The 18494-nt window shown below is 41.2% G+C and overlaps 1 protein-coding gene across 1 annotated transcript in view; it reads right to left on the reverse strand.

The window, feature by feature from the left end:
- Positions 1–14497, reverse strand: part of RIMKLA (ribosomal modification protein rimK like family member A) — a 48530-nt gene extending 34033 nt beyond the window's left edge. The window contains exon 1 of the mRNA XM_077130429.1: positions 14335–14497. Within this exon, the coding sequence (XP_076986544.1) occupies positions 14335–14497 (163 nt within the window). The remainder of the gene's footprint in view (positions 1–14334) is intronic.
- Positions 14498–18494: the final 3997 nt, after the last annotated feature.

Below are 18494 nucleotides of genomic sequence, written 5' to 3' on the forward strand. Positions count from 1 at the left end.
GTCTACCTGCCTAGAATATTATATAAGCATTCAAACAATTTTTATGAACACACTATAATGAATATAAAAATGTCAGTGTTAAGGGGAAATATATAGGTTATAAAATTTAAAAATAATGCATTCTGATCTCAATTTTGTAAACAGATACAAGTTAGAAAAGGCTGGAAGGTACTATACCAATATTTGAACAATGGGTAATGGGATTACTGGTGATTTATTTTTTACATGTATCTGTACCTTCCAAAATTTCTCTAAGAGCATCTTACCTTTATACCAACAACTAAGAAAAAACTTAAAAAAAAATCAATCTATTGAAAAGAAACTCAACCTTAAAACTAGAATGCATCCAAGGACAATTGGTCTATATAGTGAAAGGACTGGAACCTGTATTATACTAGGTGAGCTTGAAGTAAAGACTCAAAAGCAAGAGCACAGTCTTTAAGTATCAAAGAGATTCCATGCAGAAGAACTGTTTGACTTGTCCTCTGTGATACCAAGAGATAGAGCTACATGTAAGAGCATTATTTTGTCTGTCTTGTTCATTGTGGTAGCCCCAGCTCCTAGAATACAGCCTGAGGCATGGTAGGCACCCAGTGTTGCTGAATTGAACAGAAGCTACAGAGAGACATATTTGGGCTCAGAAAAAGGGATACTTTTCCACTGCCTTAGGATGGAATGGGCTGAGGCTCACTGATCATCTGAGGACGGTGCAGAAGAAATGTCAGTGTCTGATGGGCTCACAGCAACTTGCTTGGTCCCTTTCAACCCTGACATTCTATGGTTTGTATGATTCTAAGTAGTTATTTAGGTATCTTTGATTCACCCAGTCTCTAGGAATGGAATAACGGAGACAGGAAATCGGATGAATAGGGCAATGACAAATGAGTTCAGTATGTTTCCCTTAATGAACCCTAAAGGAGTCTCTAGAATGCTCTAAAGAAAGCCTTTAAAACACAATTTATAGAATCATCTCAGAATGCTTAAACTAAAGCATAGTCTGTTTTATAACTGATATACTGCACAACCATATTATTCCAAGAAAATAAAAGTGTTGAAGTTATAATTTCTGTATTGGGAGATGAATAATATCAATACAAAAGCTCTAAGCAAAAACAAAAACTTCAATACTGCTCTAACTTGCACACTTTCCCCCCATTCTAGGAATTGTTTCAATGACTTTTTTAAAAAATAGGAGGTAGATACACGCATTTGGAGAAATCATTTTCAGTGCTTTGGCTGATCATGTGATCCTGAGGAATTGGAGCATAGTTATCAGGGATGACATATAAAGAGCATTCAGGTCATCTTCACGTTGCTTTCAAAAAAAGAGTGTTATTTATATATATATACTCTTAAAATCCTTTGAAAACATTCTTTACCATTCACAGGTCCTGGGGAAAATAATATGAAAGGAAAAAAATGCAAACCCTGGGGAATATCCTCAAAATTGGTAGAAGAAAGAAAAGTAATCAAATCGGTGAAAACTGTGAGTAAAATAGAGAACACTCAGGGAAAAAGCAACAGCCCAAGACAATACTACATAATGAGATAATATATGCAAAAATGCTTTCAAAACTATAAAATGCTATACATATGTAAGGCACTGGCATTACTATTGCACAGACATTCTATTAAGCAAGGTAGGACAATTTACAGAGTTTTTACCACCTGATGAGAAAGATGGCTTTGCAACAGAAAAAGTGACCTAGGGTAATGACAAGCAGCAGAAACGTCTGGCTTTTAAATCCCAACAAATGACCACAGACAAACAGTTAAAATTCTAAATGGGGGAAAAAAGAATCCAATCATTTCTGGAAATATCAACAAGTGAACAGAGACAGCTCAGCCTCAACAAGCAGATTCACATATACCTAGAAAATCTTACCAGGACTTCATCTCTCTTCTCCAAAGGTAAATCTTTGGGCCTGGCTCTTTCCAAATGAGGCCTTTAATAAATGAAGAATGGAATGGTTAAAGTGTAGCTTACAAGGCTCTCTACAAGCAATTAGACAGATCTGTTCTCTTGACTCTGTGCTGGCTATCCGGCCCTATACAGAGAGGACATGACAGGTTTGGGAATACATGTGCAGAACTGATTACATCTTTGCCCACTGACACAGCTCCGACATTTTTGCAATGGGCAACTCCACTTGCCCCCCCGTGAATTCCTGTGCCCTTCACTGCCACATTTCTAAAAGTGGTAGGCAAGATGCTGCCACTGACCACGGTAGTGGGAATAGTAAATCCACACAGCCACAATGAAGAACAACTTAGATTTAAGGCTGACCCTTGGCAAACCTGCCCATAAATCCTGAGACCTTTAACCGCTTAAGTAATCTCTGCTCCCTCTCCCCATTAATATCTCCTCCCAGAAAAGTACCCGAATAACTTAATAACAGGGATGGAACTTAATGTGTCACCCTTCCCAGGATTCTTAACATTTCCACTGCAAGCCACAGACCGCAGCCAGAGGAATGAAGGGCTGATGGCAGGCCATCAGGGAGTGAGGGACTTTGCTTGGGAGCTGGCAAATGGAAGGAAAGCCTTCAACAATGTGAGGCTTTTGTCCTCACATAACATGGGGATTCGTGTGGTTAAGCGCCCTAGAGCTCAGGAGCATTACCTTGATTTAAAAACAGCAATAGCAACAACAACAAAAAGTACATTCTCCTCTCTTTTCAGCAGACAGAAAATCAGATAGGCTCAATCCTGATTTTTTTAAAAAAAGCACAGATGCCAGGGTTTCCAAGACTTCTAGATTGAAATTAAAATTTACTATGTTTAGCCTCAAACCACGTTTTTTTTTTTTTACTAAAATGATCAATCTGTCCCCAAATAGAACAATAAGATAGTAGTCAGTATAGTGCTTTGTCCATTCTTTGAAAACATCCTAGTCTAAACAAATTTTTTTGGAAAAAAAGAATATTTTCTCCAGATTACTTCTAAAAAGAATAATCTACTTTCAAGGATAACTGTGTTCTAATTTGTTTTTGAACTCTCTATATTTGGAACTATTTTAATGTATTAGAAACAAAGTAGAAAAATGGAATAACTTTTCTCAAAGAATTGAGTCTTTTCTTTTTTCTAACTCACATACTGGATCAACGTCGACAAAACCAGATGTTAGCCTTTGTAAGTGTAATCGCCAAGAAGAGAAACAGCTTTAGAAATAAGCAAAACATTATTGGAAAGTAAAGCTCTAAAAATTAAAAACCGTTCTCGATCATTCATACCAATAGAGGGAAGTAGAAGCATGGATAATAAAAAAATACAATAATTCACATCTGAATTCAGTTAGCAGGTTTTTCTAAATGAGCATCTGTTATGTTTTAGGTGCTTTGCTAAGAACTTTCACATATGTTATCTCATTTAAATTAAAGAAGTCTTATAATACCGAATCCTGGAACAGACTGGACTGTAGGTGCCTTTGCATTTACACAGAACTGATGCATATGTCATTGCCCTCCCAATGTGTGCAAAGGCAGCATTCAGGTATGCGTGCACACCCATACATCTCTGGCTTCACAAACGAAAGCTTCAAAACTAAACCAGTTCCTGGTATGCTAGAAAAACCTTCATGTACAAAGAAAGCAGGAGAAAATAGCATGCGACTGCCTAGAAAGTAAACTCAGGCCTCACTGATAACAGCTTTTGGAACCATGATATTTTAACAGGATCAAGTAACCGTGGTCTGTAGGAAAGCTCTAAAATTTGTCAGAAAGGAACCAATAATATAAAGTTAAGTGGATAATCTTTTAGTGCTTCACATCATTATCATGTTGTATCATGAGGAAGATGTGTCCTAAGAGACATGATCTGACTCATCTTGGTCACAATCCAGGTTTTACCTAGTTTCTTTCAACATTATCCTCCAGGCATTTTCTTATAAGGAAGTTGTTTTTGTTCTTAATGAGTGGATGCTATCACCACTATCCCTACCTCTTTTAAAATTCTTTGTTACCAAACCCAAAGAAATCTCACCTCCACCTATTTAAAACCCATAGTCATTATGTGACTACTTTTTCTTTCTGCCAACTGCTATTTTGAGGTCATTTAATTAAATTCAACCTCTGTTGAACTGTTGACATGAGACAGGTACACTATTAAACAGGATGGGGGAACAAAAAGAAGTATTTTTTTGTTCCAGGAAGTTTCTGCCCACCAGGAGCTTATGATCTCCTGGAGAAAAGTGTAGGCACAGCCTACATATTCATTCACTCATTCACTCCACATATTTATTGTTTTATGCATTCATTCAACGAATATTTATCTAGCACCTACTTTTTGTCAAGCCCAGTGTTAGTTTGGGTTTCCCCAGAAGCACACCCTGGGACAAACATTTAAGAGCAAGTAGCTTATTTGGGTGATAATCTCAGAAAACACTAAGGAATGTAGAAAAGTGAGGCACAGAAGGGATGCAGCAAATAAAAAGAGTGGAGCAAGTGAGATACTGCTTCGGGCAAATGGAACTCAATCCTGCTGGGGAACTGTAGAGAATCATTTAGTACACACACCTTAGCTATACCCCAGGGGCGAGGGAGCTGGAGGTTAACATTTTTCATATACTAACTCTTGTCAATCTTTAGATGAGGGCTGCTCCTGAGGCATGGTGTTAATTCTCTGGCCCTCCTGGCTGGCCATGCCTGCATGGGCAAAGTGGCTCCTATGACCAGAGAAAGCCAAAACTAGACAGAGATGCAGGTGCTGGCAATTAAAAGTGGGGCCCCACTGCAATCAATACCCACTTTGTTTTAATTGCCTTTCAAGTCAGAAGTCCGGATTCGATTCCTAGCTGTCACTTAGCTTGGCAAAGCACAAAAATCTCTCTGGGTCTCAATGTCTTCTATAAATGGAAGGGTCCCAGACTTGGCACACCTTCTTCCTCCCACAACCACTAGCTTCATCAACATGGTCTGTCTTGCAACCACCAAGACAAATCTCACCAGGCCCTTCACTCACTGATGGAAGTCAACCAAGTCAACCAGTCTCCAAGGCCACCCCATTTCCCTGAACTCTAAACCCAATATGGTCTGAAATTGCCTTTTCCAATCCTACCTTCCACTCCTTTCCATCTCCACTGTGGCTTCTGGAACTCACAGTCAATGGGTAGCAAATCCTCTCATCCTTACCTTTTTTGGTAAGCATTCCCTTCACCTCTGAGTTATGGTTGTTTTATCTTCTTTAAAACTCAGATTATTGGGCCTAAAGATAGAATAGATGTCCTCCATCTTCCTCATTGCCACTTCCAGACCATTCTTCCTCACTCCTTCCCCAAACTGCCAGCTTTAATTCTCATGTCATCACCCCTCGCCACACATCACCTCTCCTTGTTCAAGTCATTTCCTGACCCCTTTCTTTCCTGATTCTGATTCTCTCCCATGCTGTCACAAATATTAGTGATTTCAATATCCCTATGGAGGATCCTTCTAATGTCTCTTGGTTTCTTGACCTTCTTTCCTTCAAGGATCTCATCTCCCCAGACCTCAGCCACCATTCCAAGTTACATTCTAGACTTTATGCAGTTGTCATAATTTGCATCTTCACCCACTGTCTCTTATCTTTCCCATTTCCTCCTTCTAGTCCCTCAACTGTAACAGTACTTTAACTCTACCAGGAGTTACCACACATGGACCCTCCTGTGCTACAAACCCTTCAGTGGATTCCCAGTACATCCAGAGTGAAAACCAAACTCTTTCACTAACCCACAAGACTCTATATGTTTCCCCTACCCGCATCTTACTGACCTACTCTCCTAGTACTCATCCCTTCATACATTCTGCTCTAGCCACACTTACCTCCTCGTTATTCCCTCTACTCATAGATATCCAAAGGACTTGCTTCTCCATTTCCTTCGTATCTTTACTCAAATATTATCTTCTGGGTGAGGACCTTCCCAGCCACTCTATCTAAAATTGCCATCCCCTCCCCACTTCCAGAAATTTTCTAGCCCCCTTCCCTGCTTTTTTTCTCCTGATCCCTTTTTACCAGCAAACTTATATGTTTTATTTATCTTGTTTATATTCTATCTCTCCCTGTAGGATATAACCTCTTTGAGAGGCAGGAATTTCTGTTTATTTTGTTCTGTTACCTAAAACAATACCTTTCACGTAGTAGGCAGACAACAGATACTCATTGATTGACTGAATGAGGGTGGAGACTGTGTCTGTTTCTATTTCCCACTAAATCTCCAGTGCCTAGCACTGTGCCTGATCCAAAGTGTGCACTCAATAAGTATTTGTTAAATGAATGAATGGAATATTGTGAAGACTGAGACATAAATATATTAAAGTATTAATAACAGAGTTAAGGGAATGAAGAACTATTATTCCTGTTAGTTACTCAATACAAAGTAATTAAAATTTATCACTTTCTCATAGTTGTGTCTTGAGTTACTTTTTAATAGTGAAAGAGCAAACAGAACTAGACTGAGAGAATTTTAAACCAAGTGGTAAGTTTGCATTAAAACAATATAAACTCCAACTAAGGTGAAACCTTTCAGGTCTGTGAGTACAGTGTCCTGGGAAGGGGCTGGAGTGAACTTTCCAGTAGAAGAGGGAATGAAAGGAGGTGTGGAATGAGTAAGGACAACATGAAAATCCCTGCATATTAGCTGTACCTTCTTCCACCAGGAAAGACTAATTGATATGTTAGAAGTATTACAGTAGCAGCAGCAAGTGGCTCCAAAAACAATGAGTGGGGCTCTGATATCCACTAAGGATCCCAATCTATGGGTTCTCGAGTTCTGCCCAACACAGTTCATGAGGTGTTCCCAAAAAGTAATCTTAGAAACATAAACTAAACATCCAACCCCAACCCAGCCTCGGTCCTTGAGGTCAACCTATGGCTATAAATATGGTCCCATGTGGTAAAGCATATCCATTCAGCATGCACATTAGTTTGGAAATAAAATATGATAGGTGCTTCTTTCCACTCTCTGACCTTTCCACTAGTGCTATATAACGATGTTATTCATTTTACAGATGTTAAGCACAGATCTTCAGCGAGAACCAAGGTTAAAGACAACTCTCCCTGCAGCAAAGGTTAAACAGATAAACTTCACTGCTAGTGTCTTCTTACGCAGTAATGGGGATTCTGTGAGGCCTTCCACTGTCTTTTAGCAGGCTGAGGTAAGATCATTTCCTCACACAAATTTAGGTAGGATCACTTCCCAACTCTGTTCTAGTTTGCTAGCTGCTAGAATGCAATGTACCAGAAATAGAATAGCTCTTTAAAAAGGGGGATTTCATAAATTGCTAGTTTATGGTTCTAAGACTGTGAAAATGTCCAGATTAAAGCAAGACTATAGAAATGTCCAATCTAAGGCATCCAGGGAGAGATACCTTGGCTCAAGAAGGCCGATGAGGTTCAGGGTTTCTCTCTCAACTGGAAAGGCACACGGCAAACATGGCGACATCTGCTAGCTTTCTCTCCAGGCTTCAGGTTTCATGAAGCTCTCCCAGGGACATTCATCTTCAAAGGTCCCTGGCTGCATAGGTTCTCTCGTCTCTCGTGGATCTTGTGCTCCCTTGTGGCTCTCTCATGACTCTAAAGCTTTCTCAAAATGCTTCCTTTTTTAAAGGCTTCCAGTGACGTAATCAAGGCCCACCTGGAATGGGTGGAGTCATAGCTCCATCTAATCAAGGTTAATACCCACAATTAGGTGAGTCACATCTCCATAGAGACAATTTAATCAAAATATCCCAACCTACATTATTGAATAGGGATTAAAGGAGATGGCTGCTCCCATAAGATTGGATCAGGATTAAAACATGGCTTTTCTAGGGTACATAATCCTTTCAAACCACCCATTTCACACTCTGGACCCCCCAAAAGACATATTTTTCCCATACACAAAATACATTCATTCTATCACAGTATCAGAAATCCTTAAACCATTTCAGTAACAATACAGATACAAGTTTTAAAACCAGTATAAAATCTCATCAAAGTCAGCTACAGGCATAGTCTGTCCTAAGGCAAAATATTCCTCTGGCTCTAGACCTATAAAATTCAGAACAAGTTACTTGCTGCCAACATACAAAAGAGGAACAGTCATAGGATACATGTTTCCATTTCCATAGGGAAAAACTGGAAGCAATACAGGGGTCACTGGACCCAAGCAGTTTCGAAAACCCACAGGACAAAGTCCATTAGATTTTAAAGTCTGAGAGTCATTTATCTTCAAGACTTTAGAAAACAGCAATCCCACCCTTTCCAAGGATTTATGCAATGGTCTGCCTCTCTCTAAATGTAATCTTGGGGAACATTGGGGAGCCCACCTTTTTCTCAGCTTCACCCTCTCCAAGCATCAGGTCTGCACCCGGGCTGTCTGCCATATCTGGGGCACACGCTCAACCCCTCCATTTGGTGGCAACCAGGCTTTCCCCAGTCCCCAAAGAATGTGCTCCTTCTTCTCCAAAGCCTGAGGCGACATGACTCTTCCACTGCAATGAGATGGAAGGCCCATCTTCTGCCTTCAGGGCAAACTCACCCTCTCCACGCGCTTGGGTGGGTCTGCTCTCCTGTCCGGAGGCTTCTTGACTTCAGACCCCAGCCTCCATGGTTCTGCCTCTGAAGATATTTTACCTTGACCTTTTCCCTTTTCTGAGCCTCCCTACCAAGACTGGCAGTGGCTCCATTTATACAGGTCTCACAGCACTCTTGTTGGCGTTCTATGTAATAAGCATGGGTTATGCCCATCAGACAGCATGAATTTCCACAAATCCTTCCTGGCTAACTCCATCTCCAATCCTAGCTTTTTCCAAAATGGCTGAACTGATTCCACATTGGTTAAATCTTCACATAGGGCACTATTCTCCAAGTTCTCCCTTTCTAGAAGTCCAGCATTTTCCAAAAACATCAATTTCTGGCTTCTTTGTACCAAAGGGTTCAGTTCACAGCTTATCTGCTTCCTGACACATTTCACTATAAGCTACAAGAAGAAACCAGGCTGCACTTTCCACATTTAATGTGGAAAGCTCTTCTGCTAAATATCCAAGCTCATGACTTTTAAAATCTGCCTTGCAGCCAAAGTCAATTTTGCCAAATTATCTGCATTTTAAAACAAGGATCGCTTTCCTTCCAGTTTACAATAATATGTGCCTCATTTCTGTCTAAGGCCTTATCACAAATATCTTGAGAGTCTACATTTCTATCAACAGTCTCTTCAAAGCATTTTAGGCCTTTTCTATCAAGCCCCTCACAACTCCTCCAAAATCTTCTCCTTATTCATTTAAAAAGCTGTTCTAATATGTTTGGCATTTGCAAATCGCAATAGCACCTCACTTCTCAGGTACTAAAATCTGTTCTAGTCCTGGCTAGCTGCCAGAATGCAATATACAAGAAATGGAATGGCTCTTTAAAAAGGGGGATTTAATAAGTTGCTAGTTTACAGTTCTAAGACTGTGAAAATGTCCAAATTAAAGCAAGGCTACAGAAATGTCCAATCTAAGGCATCAAGGGAAAGATACCTTGGTTCTAGAAGGCCGATTAGGTTCAGCGTTTCTCTCTCAACTGGAAAAGCACATGGTGTACATGGCACCATCTGCTAGCTTTCTCTCCAGGCTTAGTGTTTCATGAAGCTCCCCCCAGGTGAGTTTTCCTTCTTCATCTCCAAAGGTCTCTGACTGCGTCAGCTCTCATGTTATGGATCTCATGCTCTCCCATGGCTCTCTTGTGACTCTGAAGCTTTTTCCAAGATGCTTCCTCTTTTAAAGGATTCCAGTAAAGTAATCATGACCCACCTGGAATGGGTGGAGTTAAATCTCCATCTAATCAAGGTTAATACCCACAATTGGATGAGTCACATCTCCATGGAGACAATCTAATCAAAAGATTTTAACCTACATTACTGAATAGGGAGTAATGGAAACGGTTGCACCTATAAGATTGGATCAGAATTAAAACATGGCTTTTCTAGGGTACATAGTCCTTTCAAACCAGCACACATATCCTCACACTTTAAAAACTTTTCTTACCTGATTATTGCTAAGAACCAAGTAAAAAGATCACACCTGATTTAAAGAAACCGACCTAGAAATTGCCATATGGCCACAACGGCTTAAGCTCTAAAAGTAAGAGAAAGGAATGCTGACTCATTCTGCTCCCAAGAAACAAGCAGTAGCACACCCTCATATCCAGGTCAGACTCATTTTATCTGTCCTGGAATCCATTACTGAGTTTGTGCCTACACTTATTTCTTAAGCCTGTTCATTGTACTGGGTGGTCAAAGGACCTGACGCTCACTAGTGAACCTGTCCTCATATAATGGCTCATCACAAAACATACATACATCCAATCATGATCTTTCAAACACAGTAGCTAATTATAGTAAAAAAGTCTCATAGGCTTCAGTTAGCCTTTAAAGTTCACCACCTAGTCATCCAACATACCTGAAGGCCTACTATGTGTCAGTTATGGAGAATACCTTTGAGAAATCCCCAATCTTGGGGAGGGGGAAGAGAAAACTGGTAAATAGTTAAATTACAATAAAATTTGATACATGCTATTTTAAATGGTATACACAATGTTATTTTGCAGCAGATGGAAGGAAAAGAAGGATTTCTTGGGGGCAAGATAGGGAATGCAAGAAAGTCTTTATAGAGATGAATGACATTTGAGCTGGATTTGAGAGATGAATAAAAGCTTACCATGTGGGAGGAGCTGGACCACATGGACATTTCAGGCAGAGGGAGTTTCAGTGCAAGGCCCAGAGCCACAGAGGGACATGGTGAAATCTGTGTAAGTTGATGCATGGAATGGAGTGAAAGAGGAGACAGAGTTTCAACTGGAACTCTTGAGTACTGGTCCTATCTCCCAGACAGCACTAGATGCTCAGATACTCTTATTTGTGTTTTTAAGAGTTAATATGTAAAAAGAACCTAGACCCATGCCTGGCACAGAATAATCACTATATGTATATATACTTTTATGTTTTTCCCACATATAGGGATTTCTATATCTACACATAAACACACAGAGGCAGATATGTGATATGTACATCACAGGGGATTTTGTTCACAATGTGTTTTGTTTTGTTTTGGGGAAGGGGGCAGTGCATGTCAGGGAACTGAGCCCAGGTCTCCAGCATGGCAGACAAGAATTCACTGAACTCCCTGTACTCCCTTGCTATATATTTTGCTATTACTATTGATGATGATGATGATGATGTGCATTTTGGTGCCACAGTCACCATCTTATCCCTAGTGTCGAGAATAATTAATAAATATCGATTGAATGAATGGATGAATGAACTTGTAGTTTCTAAGAAGGAAAAAGAATGGATATGAATCTCAGAATGGTACACCCAGCAGCAAGAGAGGATGTTTTCTACAACAACAGCTATAGAAGGTTATTTCCCTCTTCCCAGTAGTCTCCCACCAAATCTATGTTGGGTAGGGCATAATACTGGGTTAAAAATAACAGTAATAATAAAACCTTGCATTTGTATAGCAGGTACAGTTTACATGTATTATCTTGTTTAAAATAATTATGAGCTTTAAATCTAAAACTTCATCTTTTGTCTGAATCTTATTTTTAGATATATACTAAAATTATAATCCCTGATTTAGGCTCCCACTAGCCTCCACAGATGAATTGACTCCATCATACTCCTATTCGAATCTGAAGAAGGAAAGAAGTGATAGCATGAAAACTTTGTAGAGATGGAAGATACTTTTTTTTTCTTTTTTTTTGCATGCTGTATGGTGGAGTCACATTTCATTCTTTTTCTGTGTAAGTATCCCCTTATTGCAGCACCATTTGTTAAATTTTTGTTTGCTTGTTTTTTGGGGACGCACATGGGCTGGGAATCAAACCCAGGTCTCCAGCATGGCAGGCTAGAATTCTACCACTGAACTACCCTTGGTTAAAATTTTAAACTATAAAATTACTTTGCAAAAATTTAAGAAGGAAGAAAGAAAAAGAAAATCACTTTGTAAAGGCACTATCTAATTTAATGCAATTCACTTCAATTTCACATCTACTGAGACATGTCCTATTGGCTGCAGATGTCTTGAAGCACACTTATCCCATATCACTGGGCTGGGAATTTGGAGACTAAGGTTTTTAACTATGGGTTTGCTGCTAACTTGCTGATGGTACTGAGCAAGTACTTCGTCTCTCTGAGCCTTGATTTCTTCCTTTGTTAAATGAAGAGGTTAGACTAGATGATCCCAAATTCTTCTCAGCTCTAATATTTTATAATTCTCAAATAGGAAATGGCATCTATATCATTGTAACTACATATTTCTGTATTTCAATGCCAAGAAATTCTGGAATTTTTTTCAGAGGAATACTTTAGCTCAGCAAATTGCCAAGGGTATTCTATATATTTGGATTATAGAAGAGACTGGAAAATAGAGCTCATATTAATGAAAAGATGTGTAAGACACTTTTCTAATCACTATTATAGTGCTGAAAAAAGCAAACAGATTCACTCTTCTCACAGAACTCATTTTCTTTTTCTTTAACTAATCTACCCCCACAACAAATAAATCTTTTGACTACTTTGGATGGCAGAAATGTTAATCTAATAAGTTTGTTTCATGTTTTGTGACTGGTGTGCGGCTATCTCTGAATTAGCAAAAAATGAAAACTGTATCGCCAAAAATATATATTTTCAATTTCTCCATTGACCAAGCAGATAACTGTGTAGTTTTTTTTTTGTTTTGTTTTTTGTTTTTTGTAATTAAAAAGAAGTAACTCCTGGTTTGTGAATAGGTTGAGACACTTCCACACATGAATTCAGTAAAGTTTTAAGACACTAAAGAAAAGGGTTTAAATGTTCCCTTCTAAAGTTTCTCTTTTACTAGGACTAATTCCTTAAAATGGGGTTTTAGAAACAAAACAGCATTTTCCTACTCTTATACATGATGGGAATTTTAGTGTGTCTGAAAAAAGACATTACAAACAATTTAAAAAAAAGAAGCAAATAAATTGATCCTAGGGATGGAAAGAGGTATGTATTAAGTACTTATTGATCAATATCAGCAAAATACAACTGATTATCTCATGCAAGGATTTTAAAGCTAGCTTTACAAATGAATAACTTGATTCAATGACATAAAATGACTTGCCCAAAGCAAAGTCAAGATACTTGTTAGCAGCAAAACTGGAATAAGAATCTAGGTCTCCCAGATTCCCTCTCCAAGAACCTCGTTCTTTTAACTGAGGGTTTTAGCAAGTCAAAGAAAGAGAGAGGGTCCCCTTTAAGCTTAAAAGATACTTTTTTTTATTAAATGCAAGACACCTAATGACTGTAATACAGTTCTCCAACAGGCTCTGTAACCTGATATTACATATGAAGGGTTTAGATAAAGAAAGATCTATAACAGAAACATTCAACTTAGAAAAAGGTCATATTCAAAATTTCATTCGTAAGTAGCTTGTTTAGAATTTGGGGCTTCCTTCCCCACCACAGAAAAGTAACAAATTATAAGCCTGCTTAACCAGGTATGGTTGAAATAATATAAAAGGTATCCCAAGAAGCTCCCTGAACTGGCCCCTCTGCAAAGTGGCTGGAAACCTATAGTGGAAAGCTGGAGAGGCACCTAAATTTGAGACCGCTGGTTTTAAGGATAATCAGGAATTTCTAAAAACATATTTAATATTTTGAGGTCAGGGTCACGATGATAACCATTTCTTACCCCCCCCCCCCAAAAGTCTCTTGGGTACAGCAGTGGTGTGATTAGAGAGGCCAGAATGGTCTGTACCTGCAATCTTGGCTTTTCTGGAATCAGAACTCAACAATTTTAGGGAGAAGGATGAGTTTAACACGATTCATCGAAGGAGTATTCTCTCACCTCATATTTAAGAGGTGACTCCATTCTTGCTCAGATTTTCCCTTATAGGTAGGTTGACAGTTTGGGAATTACATTCTTTGTAGTGCATTACTGATGCTTACACACTCCTGGAAACTTTAAAAACATTAGATTCCGATGGCAATTTTGTAAATTTAGTGTGGGCTTCTATAAATCTGAGCCCACATTGAGTGGGTACAGATGCAAACAGAATTTGCAGATTTGGGGAGACGGCTTGATTTCCCTGGGTCATCCAGGTGGCTTCAGATGAATTCGGGTTTCTTCACAAAACTCCCCTAAGTAAATTCAACCATGTTATCAAATCTTGGCCTCAGAGCAGATACTGATGGTCAAATGACACCAAGGTTAGGGGCTTTCCCCAGCGCAAAACGGTTGGTACCGCAGGGACTGAGAGGCTGGTTTGGGGGACGCGAAAGAGACTTTGACTGGGGAGGCCGGGGCGAGCTGGCCCACCCGGCAGGCTCTCAGGGACCCGGGTGCGCCTCCCCGCCCTCCCCGGGCCCGCCTCGCTCACCGAGGTGGCCGCCGACGATGGTGACGGCGATCTGGTCCATGAGCACCGCCCGGAAGCGCACGTCCTGCTCGGAGCAGCGCTGCCGGAGGGCACGCAGGATCTGCACCTGCGGGTAGTCTTCGCGGATCCGCCGGTCCGTCAGAAACCAGAGCTGGGAGCACATGGCGGCCGGCGGCGGCGACTCCCAGCCCGGCGCGGGCCCCCTCGGTGCCCCGGGCCGCTCGCTCCTGCGGGCGGGCGGCCGGCGTCCCCGGGCGAGCGCGCGCCGCGGCTCAGCTCCAGTCGGTGCGCCAGGCACCTCTGCAGCCCTGACCCAGCGAATCTGCCTGGCCACTCAGCGCCGCCGCCGGCCCGGGGCCAGCCAATCAGCGTGCGGCGGCGGGCACCGGCCGGCCGTGCTGCCAGCTGCAGAGGCGGCCCGGGCGGGCGGCGCCCGGGAGGGGTGGCGGGGCCGAGGGGAGGACGGGTGGGGCGCGGGGCCAACCGGAGCCCGAGAGCCGCAGACCCGCCGTGGCAAAACCAAAGGGAACATCCCGCACCCTGTCCTGTATCCCGGTAGACGTGGCGCTGCTGGCCAGGGTGGGGCGGCCCGAGCGGGAGGGGCCGGGGCGGCGGTCCAGTAGAGCGGAGAAGGTGTCTAGGCTGACCGCTCACTGAGGAACGGCCCGCAGCCTGCCGCGGATGCGCTCTATAGGCCGTCCCGGGCACTCGGGGCCTGGGGACGCCAGTGGCAACCTGCAGAGACCCGGACAGGGCCTCAGGAATGTTCCAAGGTGGGGGGTGGGGGGGTCTGGGGCGTTGGCGAAGGTCATGCGCAACTGGACCCTCAGACCTTTGGAAAGACAGCGATTTATCTGCCCAAATCCTGGTCTGAAGCCTGGGGCCGTGATGAGTTGGGGTTTTAGACACCTCCCATGCAGATCATTTGAAGGTGCGTTTTCTAGGGTCTCAGATTTTCTTACGCTGGGCACCCACCCCCGGTTTGCAGCAGTTCTAAGTCTTAAGTATCTTGAAATGATAAAAATAGGACTTTCTTAAGATCCTTTTTAAATTAGAAGGATCACAGGCCGTGTCCCTTACTCCTCACCCCCCGGCCATACAACTGGGTCATCTTTTCACACAATCCTTGGTCCTAGTCAATTGTAAATCCTGACTGCAAACTACACTGTTCCAAGCCAGATTTTCCTCTCTAAATAACTGCAGAACTGAAGCTAGCCTTCTTTAGAGATTGCATTTGCTCCTCCAGCTCATGAAAATATGGGTCTTTTTTTGGCTTCGGGATGGAAGGACAGTTTCAAAGTAGGCTCTGTAATGACAACTTAGAAATGAGGTAGAATGTCTCAGATAAGGTACAGACACAGGTGTGTGCATTTACTCACTAGATGTGCTTCAGGAAAAAGTTTGATTTAAAAATGTAGTTTCAAAAATTAACTCTTTCAAGCAATACTAAGTGAATCCTTTTGGATTGCAAGGTATCTCCCTATACTGGATGAAATTTTTATTAATGGTGTATTAGGGTTCTATAGAGAAATAGAACCAACAGGATATATCTGTAAATATGAGATTTATAAAGGTGTCCCATGCAACTGTGGAAATGGAAGCATCCCAAATCCTTAGGGCAGGCTGTGAAACTTGGCAGTTCTGATGAAGTGTCTGGACAAACTCCACAGGAGAGGCTTGCTGAAGAAGCACTGAAAAAGCCTTCAACTAATTGGATTATCTCTCATGGGGACATGCCTTAGTTGATTGCAGATGTAATCAGCACAGATGCAATCAACTGACTGATGATTTAATACACCAGCCTTCAAATTTATCAACCAGTAATTAAATATCTTTGCAGCATTTATCAACCAGTCGTGAAATATCTTTGCAGTTACGGTCAAGCCAGTGCTTGTCTGACCAGATAACTGGGCATAATTACTTGGCCAAGTTGACACCAGAACCTAAACATCACAGTCCACCCCTTCTCAACTTGGCAGCTACGCTCATCACCTTGATACATGCTTAATTTCCAAATAGAACACAGTAACAGACATATATTTCACCTAATAATGCTCAACTGTCCTGCATACAACTAGAAATGTGTTCTATCTCTCCACAATAGGGTGCAAGTCCTTAGGTAATATTCAGTCTTACATCTGTGTAACATTCCATCACATGTATATACCACAGTTTGTTTAGCCACTCATCCACTGATGGACATTTGGGCTGTTTCCAGCTCTTGGCAATCGTGAATAATGCTGCTCTAAACATTCGTGCGCAATGTTTATATATATTTTTTTATTTGCGTCCTTGCCCTCAGGTCCTCTGAATACATACCTATTAATGTTATCACTGGAACATATGGCAATTCTATATTGCTTCCTGATGAGCCACTGAACTAATTTCCAGAGCGGTTGTACCATTTTACATTCCCACCAAATATGGTTGTAGTCCATATTTATCACTACCTTCTTCTACTACCCATTCTATGTCACCTTTACCCTCAGCAAGTACTTCGGCTGGTTGTAGTTCTTTGCCTTAATTTCTGATGTTTCTGTGCCATTGGTAGTCGTGCTTGGATTGAGTCATTGAAGTTTTCCACTGACTTTGAACACAGAGCATGATAGTACTAAGAGACATCCTAGGCTATATCCTGTGTTCCAGGAAAGCTCTTCTTTACCTCCATTGTGTAGTTGCAGAACTATTATCCCTTGATAGTCAACATCAATCACCCCACACAAAACAGTAATCTCCTTTTGTGACTGTTGATTCAGTGGTATGAGAAGCCCAAAGTGGCCAGGTGGCAGTCTTAATTTCCAGTTCAATGGAATCATTGTTGTATCTCCTGGTAGGAGCATTCCTCCTTTTGGAACTAAAACCTGTAGACCAGCAGAGCTTAAGGTTTCAGAGACAGGAAGCAAAATTTCCTAATGGACCTCTAAGGGTGATAGTGAGTGGTGCCACTCCCATTTCCACTCCTTGATCCCTGGACTTGTGAATCCTGGCTATGGGAGAAACAGCACCATATGGTGGATGCTGATTCAAAGCATACACAGCCCCCTGGAGGACACTGCCTCAGCCCTGCAAGGTATTGCCACCTATTTGGCACTGTAACTGTGTCTTCAAAAGTCCATTCCATAAAAAAGGTATTTGCAAAGTCCCCTTGGGGGATGGTGAGAAAGGGGGAAAATTCAACTTCCCCAAGTGGAGAATTCTTGATATTCTCACAAGCAGTGGAGACAACCAAAGCAATAGGCTGAGCCCCCAATCTTGGGGTTTGTTCATATGAAACTTAACCCTGCAAAGGATAGGCTAAGCCTACTTAAAATTAGGCCTAAGAGTCACCCCCAAGAGAATCTCTTTTGTTGCTCAGGTGTGGCCTCTCTCTCTCAGCCAAAACAACAAGCAAACTCACTGCCCTCCCCCTCTCTATGTGGGACATGACTCCCAGGGTTATGGACCTTCCTGGCAACATGGGACAGAAATCCTAGAATGAGCTGGGACTCTCATCAAGGGAGTGAGAAAACCTTCTTGACCAAAAGGAGGAAGAGAGAAATGAGACAAAATTAAGTGTCAATGACTGAGAGATTCCAAACAGAGTTGAGAGGTTATCCTTACAGATTAAATAGATATTACCTTTTTAGTTAAGGTGTAACAGAGAGGCTGGAGGGAACTGCCTGAAAATATAGAGCTGTGTTCCAGTTTCTTGAAGATGATTGTATAATGATAGAGCTTTTGCAATCTGACTGTGATTGTGAAAACCTTGTGTCTGAAACCCCCTATATCTAACTTATCAACAGATGAGTAAAACATATGGATTAAAAATAAATAAATAATAGGGGGAACAAATGTTAAAATAAATTTACTAGATTGAAATGCTAGTGATCAATGAAAGGGAGGGGTAAGGGATTTAGTATGTATGAATTTTTTTCTGTTTTCTTTTTATTTCTTTTTCTGAATTGATGCAAAAGTTCTAGGAAATGATCATGATAATGAATATACAACTATGTGATGATATTTTGAGTTATTGATTATATATCAAGAATGGAATGATCATATGGTAAGAATGTTTGTGTTTGTATGTTGTTGTGTTTAATAATAATAATAAAAAAAGCCATCCCACTGTTCTATCAACCCAGCTGCCTCTGGATGATAGGGAACATGGTAAGACCAGAGAA

The sequence above is a fragment of the Tamandua tetradactyla genome, chromosome 2, assembly GCF_023851605.1.
Source record: "Tamandua tetradactyla isolate mTamTet1 chromosome 2, mTamTet1.pri, whole genome shotgun sequence".
In the NCBI taxonomy this organism is placed as follows: domain Eukaryota; kingdom Metazoa; phylum Chordata; class Mammalia; order Pilosa; family Myrmecophagidae; genus Tamandua; species Tamandua tetradactyla.